The 17163-nt window shown below is 40.4% G+C and overlaps 3 protein-coding genes across 3 annotated transcripts; 1 reads left to right on the top strand and 2 right to left on the bottom strand.

Moving 5' to 3' along the window:
* The first annotated feature begins 568 nt into the window (after window positions 1-568).
* rrp36 (ribosomal RNA processing 36) lies at window positions 569-6837 on the top strand. The gene is made up of 8 exons (XM_088341268.1): window positions 569-841; window positions 1309-1468; window positions 3032-3164; window positions 3244-3310; window positions 3384-3488; window positions 5351-5425; window positions 5500-5617; window positions 6596-6837. Exons 2-8 carry the CDS (start codon window positions 1309-1311, stop codon window positions 6748-6750), a joined length of 813 nt encoding a protein of 270 aa, XP_088197394.1. The 5' UTR covers window positions 569-841; the 3' UTR covers window positions 6751-6837.
* Window positions 6838-7828: 991 nt separating this feature from the next.
* On the bottom strand, window positions 7829-8348 carry LOC148360436 (uncharacterized). Its single transcript, XM_088341269.1, has one exon. The coding sequence runs from the start codon at window positions 8206-8208 to the stop codon at window positions 8065-8067; it is 144 nt and encodes a 47-aa protein (XP_088197395.1). The 5' UTR covers window positions 8209-8348; the 3' UTR covers window positions 7829-8064.
* Window positions 8349-12572: 4224 nt separating this feature from the next.
* Window positions 12573-16555, bottom strand: LOC148360435 (myelin and lymphocyte protein-like). The gene is made up of 4 exons (XM_088342958.1): window positions 15952-16555; window positions 15708-15875; window positions 14636-14761; window positions 12573-14558 (listed from the first exon to the last, which is right to left on the bottom strand). The coding sequence occupies exons 1-4, from the start codon at window positions 16183-16185 to the stop codon at window positions 14484-14486; spliced, it is 603 nt and encodes a 200-aa protein (XP_088199084.1). The 5' UTR covers window positions 16186-16555; the 3' UTR covers window positions 12573-14483.
* Window positions 16556-17163: the final 608 nt, after the last annotated feature.

The raw sequence follows: 17163 nt of genomic DNA, 5'->3' as shown, positions 1-17163 counted from the left end.
ATGAACATATTTATCGGTATATAGTAACTTTGTTGTTAGATTACATATTCATATATAGAAAAAAGAGCTAAGGCTTCTTTAAATTTCTGCAGAGACACCCAGGTGCTATTTGTTTTTCATTTTGTGTTTTGAATATAACCATGACGAGCACAACCGTGGCTTTTATTTTAAGTTAAATAACACCTAGATGAGCTTGCTCAATGTTCTCTGGTTGATTAATGGTCGTCAGCAAATACAGCTGCGGTGTGGACGATGCAAATGTATTTTTAAGTGGATTGCAGTTTCTGGTCGGGCTCTCGTGTCACCAGGACGATGCTTTCGTCCCTAAAAATAAAGATAATCAGAATGTTTAAACTAAAGTATTTGTATCTAATTCGATTTCCGTTTTGGGAAATGTTTGCCACTTCCGGTTTTTAAAAAAAAGCACGTGTTTTTTTAAGATTCAGGAGACGGCTCTCATTTAACCAAGGCAAAACCTTCGTCCCTAAAAATTAACAATTATAAAAATTAAAAACTACAAAAGTTTGTTTTCCCTCTCCAACTTCTTTTAAAGCGCGTTTATCACGAGCCTCTGTATAATGAAGCCGGAAGTGACGTCTAGAGACTACAAACAGTGGGACGAGCACGCCATGCTAACAACGCTAAGTCGAACAATATTGCCACATGAGGACGTTTTGGCTTCTTTTTAGCTTTTTGTCGCTTTTCTGGGGTTGATTTAAGTCTCCAAAACAAAGCACGTGGATAGTGAGCCTCTTCTGACCGAAAGAGCGGTGATTCGAGGCGGACGGGAGAATCCTGGCGGTGGTGACGTCATCGGAGAGCTATATTGACATTTTAAAAGGTACGACTTGAATTAAAAAAAATCAAGCAAGCATATTTGTATATATTCTTAAATATACGTGCAAACTATAATGGGACCTAAGAGCAGTTCACAACATGGGTCTCCAAACTGTGTTTTCTTTTTACCTTTCTTTCTCACTCCCTCTTTCCATCCCTTTTTCTTTTCTTTTTTCTCGCTCTCTTCCACCCTTTCTTTTCCCCTAATTTTCTTTTACCGTCTTTCTCTTTTTTCTCTATTACACTTTCTTTCTCTTATCATCTCACTTGTTCTCTCTTTCTCTCACTTTCTTTAACCCTTTCCTTCTCTCTCTCTGTCTCTCTCTCTCTCTCTCTTTCTCTACCACCTACTAGTCCGGTCCCAGCTAAAATGACTCAAAGAAGTCCTCCTATTACAAAATGTATTAAAAATCGTCACGGATGTTGGAATCGACATGTTTCCCGTGTGTTTGTGTTCGGACTACAAACAAGATGGCCGCCAGACGAGGCCACGACGAGGAGGAAACGCATAGAGCGGAAGAAGGTGAGGATCAAGAAGATACGCTCGGATCTGATGATGAAGAGGAGTGGGAGGAGGAGGAGGAGGAAGAAGCTGGTTCTTCAGCCATGACCGGAGAAAACGTGAACAATGGTGAATAACTTTAGTTTTTTGGAATAGCAAATTTGAAAAGTTTTTGACACCGATTTACCACGACAATCGTTTCTTAATTCCTCGCTCTGGTTCCTGACCCATTTCATACGAAAATCCAGCTAATTGTGCGACCTCATTCGAATCATTGTACACTACATTTCAAAAATTGACTCTCAGTCTCAAACCCTGTTTGGGCCAATACTGAATGATTTTCTTTTTCAATCGTAGTGTTGATTTATGACATGATAACACATGTACGTTGTCTCAAAACAATCGAAGTTTAATATCCATTTCAATGTAATTAAAATACAACAATCGAAGCATTTCAAAAGTGGACGCTCGTTCTCTTTGGTCAAAAAATAATACTTCTTCCAATCGCATGGTTGATTTATGACATAACACATGTACGTTATCTAAAAAACAATCAAGTTTAATATCCATTTCAATGCAATTGTAATTCAACGATCAAAGCATTTCAAAAGTGGATGCTCGTACTGTTTGGTCAAAAAACATTTCTTCCAATCGCATGGCTGATTTATGACTTAATAACGCACGTACGTCGTGTCAAAAACATTCCACTTTAATCCCTTGATGTAAATAAGACATCGTAGTAGACAAAAACGAAACCCTTTCAAAAGTGGACTTGTACTTGGTTGGTCAAAAGTGTAGTATTTATTATATAATGTTGATTTATGACACGAAAACGCATGTACGTCATGTCAAAAACCATCAAGTTTGATAACTATTTCAATGTAATTGAAATTCAACGATCGAAGCATTTCAAAAGTGGACGCTTGTTCTGTTTTGGTCCAAAAATAATATTTCTTCCAATCGCATGGTTGATTTATGACTTGATAACGCACTTATGTCGTGTCAAAAACAATCCACTTTAACCCCTTGATGTAAATAAGACAACAACGAAACCCTTTCAGAAGTGTACTCGTACTTGGTTGGTCAAAGAGTGAAGTATTTATTATATAGTGTTGATTTATGACACGAAAATGCAAGTACGCCCTGTCAAAACAACTCATTTCTTATAATAATGATGACGTCTTATACAGCATAAAGTGTTTCAAACGCGGACTCGCATTTTGTTTGGTCAAAAAGGAACTATTCCAATCACACTGTTGATTTATGACACGATAATGCATGTCCGAATTTCACGTTATAAAATTTCCAGCGGGAATTGTGGCATGTCGTCGTTAGCACGCAGTCTTCAGCCACAGTAATAACGCTGTGTACTGTAATTACACAGGAACAACAAAATGTAGCAATTAGCATGTTAACATGGAATTTTTAGCATATAGGCGTTAGCATCTACTCGTTGGAACGAAGTCGTTAGCATGCTTTTAGCTCACGGTTACGCTTCATGTGGGTCAGTGACCAACGCGGGCCAACTCTGAAAACAAAATGGCCTCCGGTTACCACGGTGACCAAGCTGCGGCACTGTTGGCAAACGAGTCGGGGCCTTCAGTAGTCCAGGCCCAAATCACCACAACGTGCGGACGTGGTCTTAAAACAATTGATGGTAGACCTCCCGACCTTATCATTTTTGGGGGTCAGAGCGCTCCAACGTCTCCTTCGAGGACCTCCTGAAGCTGCGCCGGCGGATCGGCACCAAAGCCTTCGACCGGAAACTCCGAGGCCCCGCCTCCTCCGCCGCAGCCCCTCCCCCCAAGCGCCTCAACAAGAACAGGTGAGGGGGCGTCAGCCTAGCGCGCAAGTGTCGGGCTCTTTCTCTCGGGCGGGGCTTGACGCTTTTGCTTTTGGCACAGGCCCGCCGAGGTCTCGTCCAAGAAGCGGGTGCCGTTCCTTCGCCAGGTGGTCGCCGCCAAGAAGTCGGTGAGTGTGGCGTTAGCGCGCTTAGCAAAGCTAGCGTCGAAGCGGCGGTCCCTAACGAGCTCCTTCTTCCCAGACTTTGAGAGACCCCCGTTTCGACGACCTTTCCGGGGAATTCAAAGAGGAAATCTTTGACAAGACGTACGGCTTCATCAAAGACATTCGGCAACGCGAGAAGCAGGTATGCTCTGCTAGCGTCAGTGTTGCTAGATTTATGGCACTCTTAGTTTCATTGTTGTTAGCTTGAGCCCAGGGCTGGGCAACTATTTGGAGTCGGGGGCCACATTGGGTTATGATAAATGTGTCCGAGGGGCCCGAGTTTGGAGACCTATCTTGTTTATTCGTTTATGAATAAATATCAATGCAGAAATTTGATTTTTTTTTCTTCTAATTCTTGCTGCGTCCGAATGACTCCACTGCCTTGGAATGGTTCAGTCCATTCCATTCCAAGCACTGCATCATATTTACGCAGTAGTATACTCGTAGTGTTTCCAAAGTACACTTTTTGTCTTATATCCGTTGCATTACTGTCGTTGTATTTTGCTGTCATAATACTTCCGTAGAAGTGTTATTTAGTATTTCTATCGTAATATCTATTTAGCAGCATTTTTGTACTAAAGGGTTACTGTAGTGGTATTTTTTGTAGTCTTTCTCTACAAGTATCTTTGTAGTACTTATTTGGTATTTATAAATATTACTATAGTTGTATTTTGGTAGTATATTTATTGTAATATTTCTGTAAAGCTATTTTTGTATTACTATATTAGGAGTTTTTCTAGTATTTCTATAGTATTTTTTCTAAACAGAATGAAGAAGAAATAATATGTTAGATCAAGCAATTAAAAAGAAGACATGGTGTGTGAGAATGGGTAAGCGTGAAGCACATTGTAAAGCGCTTTGGGAGATCTTCATTGACTTGAAAAGCGCTATACAAATGCAGACCATTTAGCATCTTGATTATCCTCAAAACGTTTGGAGGCTGACTCCCTATTGGTGTGTGAGTGTGTGTGTAAATGGGTGAGCGTGAAGCACATTGTAAAGTGCTTTAGGAGGTATTCATTGACTTGAAAAGCGCTATACAAATGCAGACCATTTACCATTTAGCATCTTGATTATCCTCAAAATGTTTGGAGGCTGACTCCCTATTGATGTGTGAGTGTGTGTGTAAATGGGTGAGTGTAAAGCACATTGTAAAGTGCTTTGGGAGGTCTTCATTGACTTGAAAGCGCTATAGAAATGCAGAACATTTACCATTTCAAAACACTTTCATCATATTGGTTTTGAAACAATCCCAATAAAAGCAAATAGGTCATTTTATATTCAGTTGTTTTGCATTACTGTACTTGGATTTTAATTTCATTTTTGTCGTATTTTTGGATAATTGTGTCATATTTTTGTAGCAGTTATTTTTCTATTGTAGTATTTTTTTTGCATAGAATTTTGTTGTATATCTACAGTATTTATGTAGTATTACAGTCATTTTATCTTTGTAGTATTTTCATAGTGGAATTTTTGCAGTATTTCTGTCGTAATAATTCTGTATCAGTATTTTCTTAGATTTTCTGTAGTACTAATAGCAGTGTTTGCTGTATATCTCCAGTATTTATGTAGTGCGACAGTCATTTCATTATTTTTATTCTGTGTCCGTATTTTTGTAATATTTCTGTCGTAATAATAGTAGTGTTTTGTATCATAATTACTGTAGTGGTATTTTTAGTATTGAAGTATCTGTTTGTAATATTACAGTAGTGGTATTTTTTTAATATTTTGATAGCATTGTTTTTTTTTAGAATGAAAGCAATTTAATGTATTAGGTCCCTTTTATCAAAAACTAAATTTGTCGGTCATTTTGCCGTATCTTTATTGTATTTTTGTTGTAAACACTCAAAGGGTCAAATTGGGAACATCACTTACCATAGCCGTGAAATTTCGACCCGGGCCAACGAGCCTGACGGGCATCGTGCGGCCCCCCAGGCCGTAGTTTGCCCACCCCTAGCGTTAGCATGAGCGCCCCCCGCTAAATGCCCCGTTTCCTTCTCGCAGGTCATCCAAAAGAAGTGCAAGAAAGCCAAAAGCGGCGCCAAGAAAGAGAAGCTTCAATTCCTGCTGGAAAGAATGGTGAGTGACCCTGCGCCGAACTACGCCGGGTGGCGCCGTTTCGGCCTTTTTCTGACGGGCGTATTTGGGGACAGGCCAACCAGGAACGTACGCAGCAGAACCGGGAGGAGCGCCGGGCGGGCGAGCTTCAGCACAAGAGGGAGCAGAGAGAACGAGCCAATCACGGCGAGCGACCCCTCTTCCTCAACAAATGTATGTGCGCCTAAAACGGGTCATTCGATATTTCTTTTCAAAAAATGGCTATCAAGGTAACGTAGGGTACTACCCTGCCATAAAATGTCATATTTATGTTTTAGTTCAGGGGTGTCAAACTCATTTAAGCTCGGGGGCCACACGATAGAACAAACATTCTCTCTTTAGTAGATTAGAGGGAAAGAAAAAAAGAAAAGGAAATAAGAGAAAGATAGGGAGAGAAAGGTAGAGGGGTGGGACAAAAAAGAGAGAGAGCGTGAGAAACAAGAGATAAAAACAGAAATAGTGAGAGGGGGGGGAAGAGAAAGAATGAAATCCAAAGAGAAAGAAAGAGAGAAAAGGAGGAGAGAAGGAGAGAAAGGGGAAAGCAAGAGAGAGAAAGAGTAAAGGAAAAAATAAAGAGAGCAAAAGAAGGTAAAAAGACAGAAAGAGACAAAAAGGAACAAAGAAAGAGAAAAGGAGACAGAGAGTGAAAGAGAGAGATAGAGCATGAGAGAAAAATGGAGGAGAGAAAGAGATGAGAGAAATACAAGTACAGCATTTGTGAGAGGCACCTGGCTTTGGCAACATCAAGTGGACCTATTTCAACCTACAGCTCTCTTTCTCTTGCACTTCTCTGAGCGTTGTCTCGCGGGCCGGATCCAATCCCCAAGCGGGCCTGATCTGGCCCGCAGGCCGCGTGTTTGACACCTGTGTTTTAGTTGATTTAATGTAGCGGTAGTGAATGAGTTGATGATTGACAGGAGGGCATTTTCTAAAACATTACCAAGAAGACTACCTTCCGGATCATCGGCCCTCCTTTAATCCTCGAGGAACGATGACAAGCAAATGCGAATCAGTCCAATGACAACAGCAAAAAAAAAAAACGTATTGTAATCTGGCACCATACGCCACGTTTGAGTTCGGTCCTTCGATTCGAGCGTGCCGGGTGCCCTGTCGTCTGACATTCACAGTATTTTGTGTTTTTTTTTTTTTAAGCCAATCAGAGGAAGAGTCAGCTGGCGGCTCAGTTTTCAGAACTGCAGAGCGGCGGCAAGCTGAACGCTTTCCTGAGCAAGAAGCGGAAACGCAACGCCGGAAAGGATCGGAAGAAGTTGCCCTGGCAACAGCAGCGCCCCTCACACGACTCTTGAGGAACGAGACGAGGATTTATGATTTTTGCTATGATCGAAGGGACAGCGTGTGAGTTTTCTAATGAATGAACGCAGTGAAAATTGTCAGATGTCGGTCATTTTTGAGAGGAAACTTCTTGGGTGGGGGGTGAGTTTTGTGTAATAACTCCAAAAGCTCGAATTGTCCCCCAAAAAGACATAAATTGAACATATGAGAGGTGTCTAAAAGTTTGTGACCCCTTTCATGGCGAAAAGGCTGCACAGATACCTGTGGCGCTCCACAAGACTCAGTACTTATCGCTAGGTGATATTATACGCAAGTGGAGTATTTTTTTTGTACTTTTCCTCCTCAAACTTGAAACCCAATAATACGCTAAACTTACCAACTGCTTCAGTTTATTCTCAAAGCCAATTTTTCCCAGTACCTGCCAAAACGAGGACCATCAAAATAAATAAAAAGAACCCCCCCAAAACGACTAATAATAACCCAATCAATGATCATAAAATAACCCCAAAAACAGAACTACGACCCAAAAATGATCTATTCATGCCGTTAGCACCGCTATTTAGCATGTAACCATTAGCATAACTCATTCACATGTACCCATTAGCATAATTTGTAAATATTGAGTCCTTAGCATGTATCCATTAGGATAATTTGTAAGCACGAAGCAGTTCGCATTTAGCCGTTAGCAGAACTTTTTAGCATGTAACCATTAGCATATCTCATTAACATGTAACCCATTAGCATAATTTGTAAATATTAAGTCGTTAGCATGTAGCCATTAGCATAATTTGTAAGCATGAAGCGGTTAGCATTTAGCCGTTAGCATCACTTTTTAGCTTGTAGCCATTAGCATAACTCATAAACTAGGAGCCATTGGCATAATTTGTAAACATGAAAAAAATAACCGAAAAATGATCAAAGATAACATGAATAAAAATACCGAAACACAAACGCCCCCAAAAAAGACAATAACCCAAAAACAACAAAAAACATGCACCCAATAACCTAACAAATAACGACCCCCCCTCCAATAAAAAAAAACTGAAAACAACCCAAAAAAACACACACTTGTGAAAAAAGTGGCACAAAATATACAGATTTTCATAAGTAGTCATTTTATTTGAGCGCTTTATACATGTGTTTTAAATTAGCGGTCCGGATGAAAATGCACGATAGGACGTATGTGGCTCATGGGCCCTAGTTTTCCAACCCCTGGTCCTCATGCATACACGGCGCGTTGAGATGCTTCCAATGTCCATCATCGCGATCCCACATCTGGTCTCTGATTGGTCCTTGAGGACGGCAGTCCCCTTCGCCCGACGACATCATCAGTCTTCCACGCGTTTGATTGGCTGTCTCACGGAGCTCTTGACGACGCGCTGCATGAGCCAGGTGGCGGCGTGCACGCCCACAAACGTGCCTAGCGCCACCCACGGCCAATGGCGTCGCAGCCAGCCGCCTCCGCCCCTCATGACGGACGGGCGGCGCCGCTACTCGTTCTTGGCGGGCTCGCGGGATTGGCTCTTGTAGAGGTGGGGGCGGGACTTGAGCTGGTACCAAGCAACGTGAATGGCCAATAAGCTGCTGCCCATCACGATCAGGACCTTGTAGTCGCGCCACAGGCCCATGCCGACTGATCGCGGGCGGCCTGGCGAAAATCACAAGACGACGGTAGTACGACAAAATACTACTACGGTAATACTACATAACTAAATGTCAAATGTAGGGCGAAGATGCAGGGACCTATTATACCGTAAAAGAAAACGCAGATGCAGAAACACAAAGATACTACTATCAAAATACCACAAGAAAAATACTACAAATATAAGACTACAGTAATGGTATCATACAGAAATACTACAGGAATACCATACATACAAGCCTCAATCATAAATGTACTATATAAATATAATAATACTAAATACTAGAAAAATACTACCTCATGAATACTGTGAAAATACCACGACAGTAATACTACAAAACTAAATGTTAAGTTCAGCGACATAATATTCTGTATTTAGCTTACACTCTGAAAAGAAAACTTCAGAAATAGTAAAAAAAAAAAAAAAAACACTATCACAGAAATACTACATACATCTACTAAAATGCAACTAAACCTCCACAAAACCACTCATGTAAAAGAAAGCCTGGATCAAATATAGTACAGTCATACTACAAAACAATATACTTCTACAGAAATACTACCTAATGACATCTGCAGTAATACTACTAAATACAACATACACTTCTACTAAAATGCTACTAAACTTCCACAAAACCACTCATGTAAAAGAAAGCCTGGATCAAATATAGTACAGTCATACTACAAAACAAAATACTATTACAGAAATTCTACCTAATTACATTCGCAGTAATACTACTAAATACTACAGAAATACCACATACATCTACTAAAATGCTACTAAACTTTCACAAAATCACTCATGTAAAAGAAAGCCTGAATCAAATATAGTACAATTATACTACGAAACAATACTATTACAGAAATACTACAAAAAAACTACTACAAAACTAAATATCAAATGTACTCCTTAAAAGGTGACCTAATAAACCGGATTCATTTACTTTAATTCTGAAAGTAAAATTAAAATACAGTCATACTACAAAACAAAGTACAACTACAGAAATACTACCTAATTACATCAGCAGTAATACTACATACATCTACTAAAATGCTACTAAACTTCCACAAAACCACTGATGTAAAAGAAAGCCTGGATGAAATATAGTACAGTCATACTATGAAACAATATTATTACTGAAATACTACCTAATCGCATCTGCAGTAATACTACAGTAAAACTACTACAAAACTAAATATCAAATTTACTATTTCAAAAGTGACCTAAAAACCTTATTCATTGGCTTTACTTCTGAAAAATTAATTTAACTACAAGAATACTACAAAATAACGGTTCCATAACTGTAATACAGAAATACTACAACATAAATACTACAAACCAAAATCTTCAGTAATACCGGAAAAACATCAGAAATACTACCCCCCCAAAGAGTCAAAAGTTCTACGGGAGACCCTACTACAAAATACTATACATATATAACTACAGTAATACTACAACACTAGTACTTATAACAGGAACCTAAAATCAGATTTTACTTTAATCGCGATCAAAAGCAAAATGGATAAAAATCATTTCAATCCAAAGAAATCGATCATAGGCGGAAGTGTCCTTTTCTCGGGCGCTGGTGACGTATATTGTTAGCCAACAGTGGGCGGGGTTAAACCCGGAAGCGATTTTTGAAAGGCCGAAGAAGAATTGACGTCGATTTTGTGCGTAAAACGCTTAAACTTTTGCCATTTTACGGGAAAACCTTGACAGAAATAAAAGCCAAAACTTCATTTCTTGTGTTGAGACTTATTCACGGATACAACTTGACTCGAAACGTGTTCGTGGACGCCGTGCTTACTCGTCGCGTCTCAACAAATGGCGATTATTATTTGTTGTCCCTTTTGAAGCCACACTTATTAAAATTCTAAATGTTTTTCGTGTGATGAACGGCAACAACAAAACATTTAGATAAAGTTTAAAATGGCTCACCTTCACAAACGAGCTGTCTCTTGAACGGCGGCAGACATCTTGCCAAATTTCCGCTTACCGGAAGTGACGTCTGAGCGAAAACTTGTACATTCACTTAATATTTATTTTAATTTTCTGTTTAATGTGCCACACCATCAAATTAAACTTTATCATTAAATAGTTGTTAACCAGATTTTACACTTTTAGAGCAAAATCACCGTGGCAACACAAAAGAAACAGAAGCGCACAGCCACCGGAAATACATTAGTTCTATTATCAAACACATTTCCCATAGTTCCCTTCAGCGTAAGATAATTGTAAACCCTACCAAAATAAAACAAGTTGTCCTTGCAAGCAATAACCAAAAGGCTTCTGATCCGATACTACTATGTTAGGGTTCTCAAATTCCATTTACCTGGTTAACACCGGAGCTAATGTTTGGTGAGGTTGGGCTAAATTGGGTTCCCACAAAATTGTTCCGATAAAAACATTACAGTGTTTTCAGATATCGTTTTTTTAAATCCTTACACAAAATAAACCCAGAAAAAAAATGGAATTCATATGAAAGTAAATCAATTCATCGGTAATACACTAATTCGTAATTAGCCATGACTGCAATTAAATAGACATTGAGTGTTATTCAGAGCCTGCTAGTGGTAAAAAATGTAATTCATTGATTATTGCTGTTGGGGTTTAATAATCCAAAGGTACTCTTTACCAAATGGTTTGAATTAGTAATCTGACTCCATTAACCAAACACAACCTACATTCACCCGACAATCATGCGCGCTCGTTTTTTGAGAGAAAATGACCTGGAGCCGGCATTTGCACACGGGGGCAGATTCATTCACAACATCAGAACTAAGTGTGCCCTCAGGAGACCACTGAAGTGATGTCGTTGGTGGCTCTGGGAAACCTTTTCCTGAAGCTTTTTCTTATTAGCCCACGTCTCAGCGCAAGATGGTGTGCCGGCTCCTCCCATGGGCATGCCAAGGAAGCCCAACGTGGGGCTTCACGATCTCATACACGAGCGCCTTGATGTCTGGCTTCCTCAAATCAACACCGGGCCTTTCTGAGTCAACAGCGTCTGGGTGTGCTGGTTGTGTTATCAACAGTATGTCCTGTTCCTGTAAACAACCTCTTCCACCACTTAAGCTTGCCCTGAACTTGTACATTGAACTAAAGCCCACTCAGTGAAAATCTTCATTGCATTAGTCAATTGTATAAAATCCTTTATGGTCAAAATGTATAAAATCCTTAATTCATTAGTAAAAATACAAGGACTATTATGATGGGAGAGGACATAGTCATCTGCCATCTTGCTGCTACAGATCTCCCCCTCCCCCAAAACAATAAAAAAAAAAAAAAACGGTGAAAGGGAGGGCAAAAAAATGGGCGTAATTGGTCATTTTAAGGCTCCATAATTTTTCTTTTTACCTTTGCTTTTAGCACTCCTTTTTTAGGTTGCAAGATCGAATATTACAACAAGTCTCTGGGTCTCAAACTATCATCGCGAAGGCCGCAAATGAACCCCAGCCAGGAGTTGAGGACCCCTGGATGTTTTGTTTAGAACGTGCGTCTTGTTGCCATAGAGACGGCAGCGCTTCTTCCGTCACGGAGGACTTAATTGCTTCATTTCTAATGGATGACATGATTGGCGGTGTCAAGTTCGGGTGATCAACACGGGGCACAAGGGCGACCTCCACGCCACCGGACACCCGGTTGCCGGGGCGACTGCCCCACAACATGGGGTCAATGTCAAGTGCAAATGGAGGTCATGGGATAGTTCACTAAAGATGGTTTATTTTGTGGGTCTTCAATAACAGCGTGTCATAAATCAACAAACCTGCCACGTCATTCATCAATAATCCTTAAAATCAACAAATAGTACACTTCAAATCAAACCCAAAGTTAAGTGCCAAAGTCTAGCAGGACCTTCTGAAAGGTCTTCCACGTGGAACACGTATATTAGGCAAGGTCTTCTGAACGTTTTAAAATGTCTTCTGAGTGGATTCAAACGTTCTAGAAATTCTTCCGTGCGGACTCAGACATTTTGGAAGGCCTTCCAAATGAAGTATGAGTCTCTTGAAGGTCTTCCACGTGGACTCTGACATTCTAATAGGTCTTTCATATGGATTCCAACGTTCTAGAAGGTCCCCCACATGGCAAGCGACATTGTAGAAGGTCTTCCGCGTGGAATCCGATGTTCTAGCAAGGCTTTCATGTGGCTTTTGACATTGTGGAAGGTCTCCCACATGGAGTTTGACTTTGTTTAAAGTCTTACATATGGATTCAAACATTCTAGAAGTTCTTCCATGCAGACTATGACATTTTGGAAGGCCTTCCAAATGAAGTATGAGTCTCTTGAAGGTCTTCCACGTGGACTCTGACATTCTAATAGGTCTTCCATATGGATTCCAACGTTGTAGAAGGTCCCCCACATGGCAAACAACATTGTAGAAGGTCTTCTGCGTGGAATCCGATTTTCTAGCAAGTCTTTCACGTGGCTTTTGACATTTAGAAGGTCTTCTGATGTTCTTAAAGGCCCCCACATGAACTGCCATTCTAGAAGCTCTAACACGTTTATTCCAAGAGTCTACAAGGTCTTTCACATGGAATTTGAGGTTCTAGAAGGTCTTCTGACATTCTAAAAGGTCTTGCACGTGGAAAACACATATATTGGAAATTTTGGAAGGTCTTCTGAACGTTTTAAAATATCTTCCATTTGGATTCAAACATTCTAGAAGTTCTTCCATGCAGACTCAGACATTTTGGAAGGCCTTCCAAATGAGTCTCTTGAAGGTGTTCCACATGGACTCTGACATTCTAATAGGTCTTCCATATGGATTCCAACGTTCTAGAAGGTCCCCCACATGGCAAACAACATTGTAGAAGGTCTTCTGCATGGAATCCGATTTTCTAGCAAGTCTTTCACGTGGCTTTTCACATTTAGAAGGTCTTCCGTGTGGATTGTGATGTTCTTAAAGCCCCCCCCCCATGTGAACTCTGCCATTCTAGAAGCTCTAACACGTTTATTCCAAGAGTCTATAAGGTCTTTCACATGGAATTTGAGGTTCTACAAAGTCTTATGACCTTCTAAAAAGTCTTCCTCGTGGAACACACATATATTGGGCATTTTGGAAGTTCTTCTGAACACTTTAAAATGTCTTCCGAGTAGATTCAAACATTCTAGAAGTTCTTCGGTGTGGACTCGAGAAGGTCTTCCAAACGAATAATGAGTCTCTTGATGGTCTTCCACATGGACTCTGACATTCTAATAGCTCTTCTATATGGATGCCAACATTCTTGGAGGTCCTCCACACGGATAACAGCATTGTAGAAGGTCTTCCGCGTGGAATCCGATGTTCCAGCAAGTCTTTCATGTGGTTTTTGACATTCTAGAAGGTCTTCCACATGGATTTTGACTTTGTTTAAGGTCTTCCGTGTGAATTCTGACCTTCTAAAAGGTCCCCCACATGGATAACGGCATTGTAGAAGGGCTTCTGCGTGGAATCAGATGTTCTAGCAAGTCTTTCACGTGGTTTTTGACATTGTAGAAGGTCTTCCACATAGATTTTGACTTTCTTTAAGGTCTTACATATGGATTCCAACATTCTAGAAGGTCCCCCACATGGATAACAGCATTGTAGAAGGTCTTCCGCGTGGAATCCGATGTTCTAGCAAGTCTTTCATGTGTTTTTTTACATTGTAGAAGGTCTTTCACATGGATTTTGACTTTGTTTAAGGTCATACATATGGATTCCAACATTCTAGAAGATCCCCCACATGGCAAACGGCATTGTAGAAGGTCTTCCGCGTGGTATCTAATGTTTCAGCAAGTCTTTCATGTGGTTTTTGACATTGTAGAAGGTCTTCCACATGGATTTTGACTTTAAGGTCTTCCGTGTGGATTCTGATGTTCTTAAAGCCCCCCCACGTGAACTCTGCCATTCTAGAAGCTCCAAAACGTTTATTCAGAGTCTATAAGGTCTTTCAGGTGGAATTTGAGGTTCTAGAAGGTCTTCTGACATTCGAAAAGATCTTCAATGTGGACATCGACAATTGAGAAGGTCTTCTATTTGGACTCCGAAATTCTAAAAGATCTTCCGCGTGGATTCCGAAAGTCTCGAAACTCTTTCATGTGGACATTAGAGTTCTAGACGATCTTCCGCACCTCTTCCAAGGTTCTAGAAGGTCTTCCAGCGCAAAGCCGACAAAATACAGTGCACAAAGTAGAGCAGCGTGACGACGTAGGAGAACACCTGAAGGCGACACGGAAACACGTATCAATGAGTTTGTTTTTCGTTTGGTTGCGAATATACGCGGGAATCGGACCGACCACGGCCGAGATGTCCAACTGGTAGTTCTGGAAGTTTCCGGCGTCCTTGATGTCCAGCGTGACCTTGGCCAAGGACACAGAGGCGCTCAGGTAGAAGACGGCTGCTGTCAGGTGATAACCGAAATCCTGGAAGGAAATATAGTACTCCTGCTAAATTCCCTTTTAATTGAGATTCATACTAATGAAATTAAAATGGGGTTATATCATCCGTAACCTAAAAATTGGATTTTATTAAAGGCTGGTTGATTTAACGTGTCAGTGTGCATCATTTAACCACCAGATGTCGCTGAATTGTGTCGTGCAATTGAAAATGAGTGCTACAAAACACAGGGAAGAAGACAAATTACAGCGACTCATAATGACCAAATGAACTTTTTTTTTTTTTTGCTGCTCGCCGCACGAACGAAGCAAAGTGCATTTGCGTGTCATTGTTCCTTGAGGGTTCAAGGAAACTTGAAAACTGACATCATCGATGTCATTTGGTCATTTTGTGAAAAAAAGGCAGATCAAAAAAATGGAAAGACAAAAAAAATGAGAAGGGGACAGAAAATAAGAAAAGTTAGAGGGGAAAAATGCAATTGAAAAGGGAAATAAGATAATACATAGAAAAAAAAAAATACAGGAAAAAAAAAAAGAAAGAAAAACAATAAGAACAATGAAATAAGGGGAAAGAGATAAATAGAAAGGAAAATAGAAAGAAAAAAGCGAGAAGAGTAGAAAGGAAAAAAAAGCATAAAGACAACACAGAAAGAAAATACATAGAAAAGAAAACAAATACAGAAAATATAACAACAATAAAATAAGGGGAAGAAATAAATAGAAAGGAAAATAGAAAGAAAGAAGGGAGAAGAGTGGGAAAGAAAAAAAGAAAAGCATAAAGGCAACACAAAGAAAATACGTAGAAAAAAAAACAAATACAGAAAAAAGGGGAAGAGATAAAAAGAAAGACAAAAAATGAAGAGTGGAAAGGAAAACAAGAAAAGCATAAAAGCAACACGGAAAGAAAACAAAGTGAAAAGAAAAGGAAAAAGAAAATAAATAAGGAATGGACCGCGCGCGGTCGCCGACTCACTGCCGCCGCCCAGCTGCTCTTGTTGGAATGACACCCGCAGAGAAACAAGAGGCTCCAAATGGAAGTCATCACGAAGCAATAGACGCTGACCGCCATCAGCCATCCTTGCGGGTTCGCCGGGACCACCGACGTGCACGCCACCAGGATCCAAACCAGGGCGCCCGCCACCTAAACATTATGACTCGAATGACTTCACAGCTCGCACCCCAAAAAAACTACAAGAAAAAGCCCGTCTTTGAGTTACGAGTTCCGGCAGGTAGAGCAGGTCCGGCCAAGTGGTGCAAACGGCGGCTCCGGCGGGAAGCTCCGGCATCGTCACCACCGTCGTCGGGACCGGCAGCGGCGTCGCAGGGTCGGCGTTGTTCGAAGCCATCGTAGGAAAGATTTTAAAAAAGTTTGAAAACAAAAGAAGCGGAAAAGAGGAAGATGCCGATGCTGCTCCCGCGGGGACGCGCTGCCACCTGGGAGCCGTTGTCATGACGACCGCACCGCGTCCCCGCCATCAACACGCTCAACACCATTCCGATGATGAGCGCCAAGAGGACAACAAATAACATTCGGATCTTTCATTTCTGACAAAACCTAAGATTATAGCAGTAATTCCGAAAATTGTCAATAAAACCGACACGACTAAACCTTAAAAAGTGCATGGAAATGTCAAAATAGCTGTGGACCAACTCATGTTATGGTAACAGCTAATCACTTCCACTTGAGAAGACAAAGCTATTCCCCTGCACAATAGTATTGCCCTTTACACATGGGTTAACTGCTGTAGTGTCGATATAAATTGTTCAAACCTCATATTGTTAGAATACGATATAATGAAATTGTGAATGTATTTAATTGCTGTTAAAAGTGTCGATAAAACCTCATATTGTTGTAATATGATATAATGAAATTGTGAATGTGTTTAATTGCTGTCAAGTGTCGAGAAAAAAATGTTCAAACGTCATATTGTTAGAAAATGATAAAACGAAATTGTGAATAGGCTTAATTGTCGTCAAGTGTCGAGAAAAATTGTTCAAACCTCACATTGTTTATTTGCTGTTAAAAGTGTCAATAAAATCCAAACCAAAAAAACACAGTGTGATTTTATGCTCTCAATCACAAATAGACAGGTTTGACTGACCATTTCATGATAAGAACTAAGATCAGTCACCACCTGAACACTTAAACACTTTTTTTTACCACCAATGTTTTCAAATCTCATTATAATCATAAGTCTAGATTCACAGGCATGTTAGGATTTCCGCCCACAGTTGCTTATCCATTCAGGAGGCAGAGGGTCGGTAGCATGCAAGCAAAAGGAGGGAAGAGAGGGACGGTCAGGCTCTGCTGTATCTGAGCCTGAAAAATCACCTTGTCAAATGAATAAAATACAGATACCAATCGCTGTCAAATTCCCAAATATTGGTGCCGATAACGGAGTCCCCTGATAATCAGTCAACCTCTAATT

Source organism: Urocampus carinirostris, chromosome 8 (assembly GCF_059441175.1).
Source record: "Urocampus carinirostris isolate Australia breed hairy pipefish chromosome 8, RoL_Ucar_1.0, whole genome shotgun sequence".
NCBI classification, from domain to species: Eukaryota; Metazoa; Chordata; class Actinopteri; order Syngnathiformes; family Syngnathidae; genus Urocampus; species Urocampus carinirostris.
The sequence above is the reverse complement of the archived record's forward strand: the minus strand, read 5'-3'. Positions and strand labels throughout refer to the sequence as shown.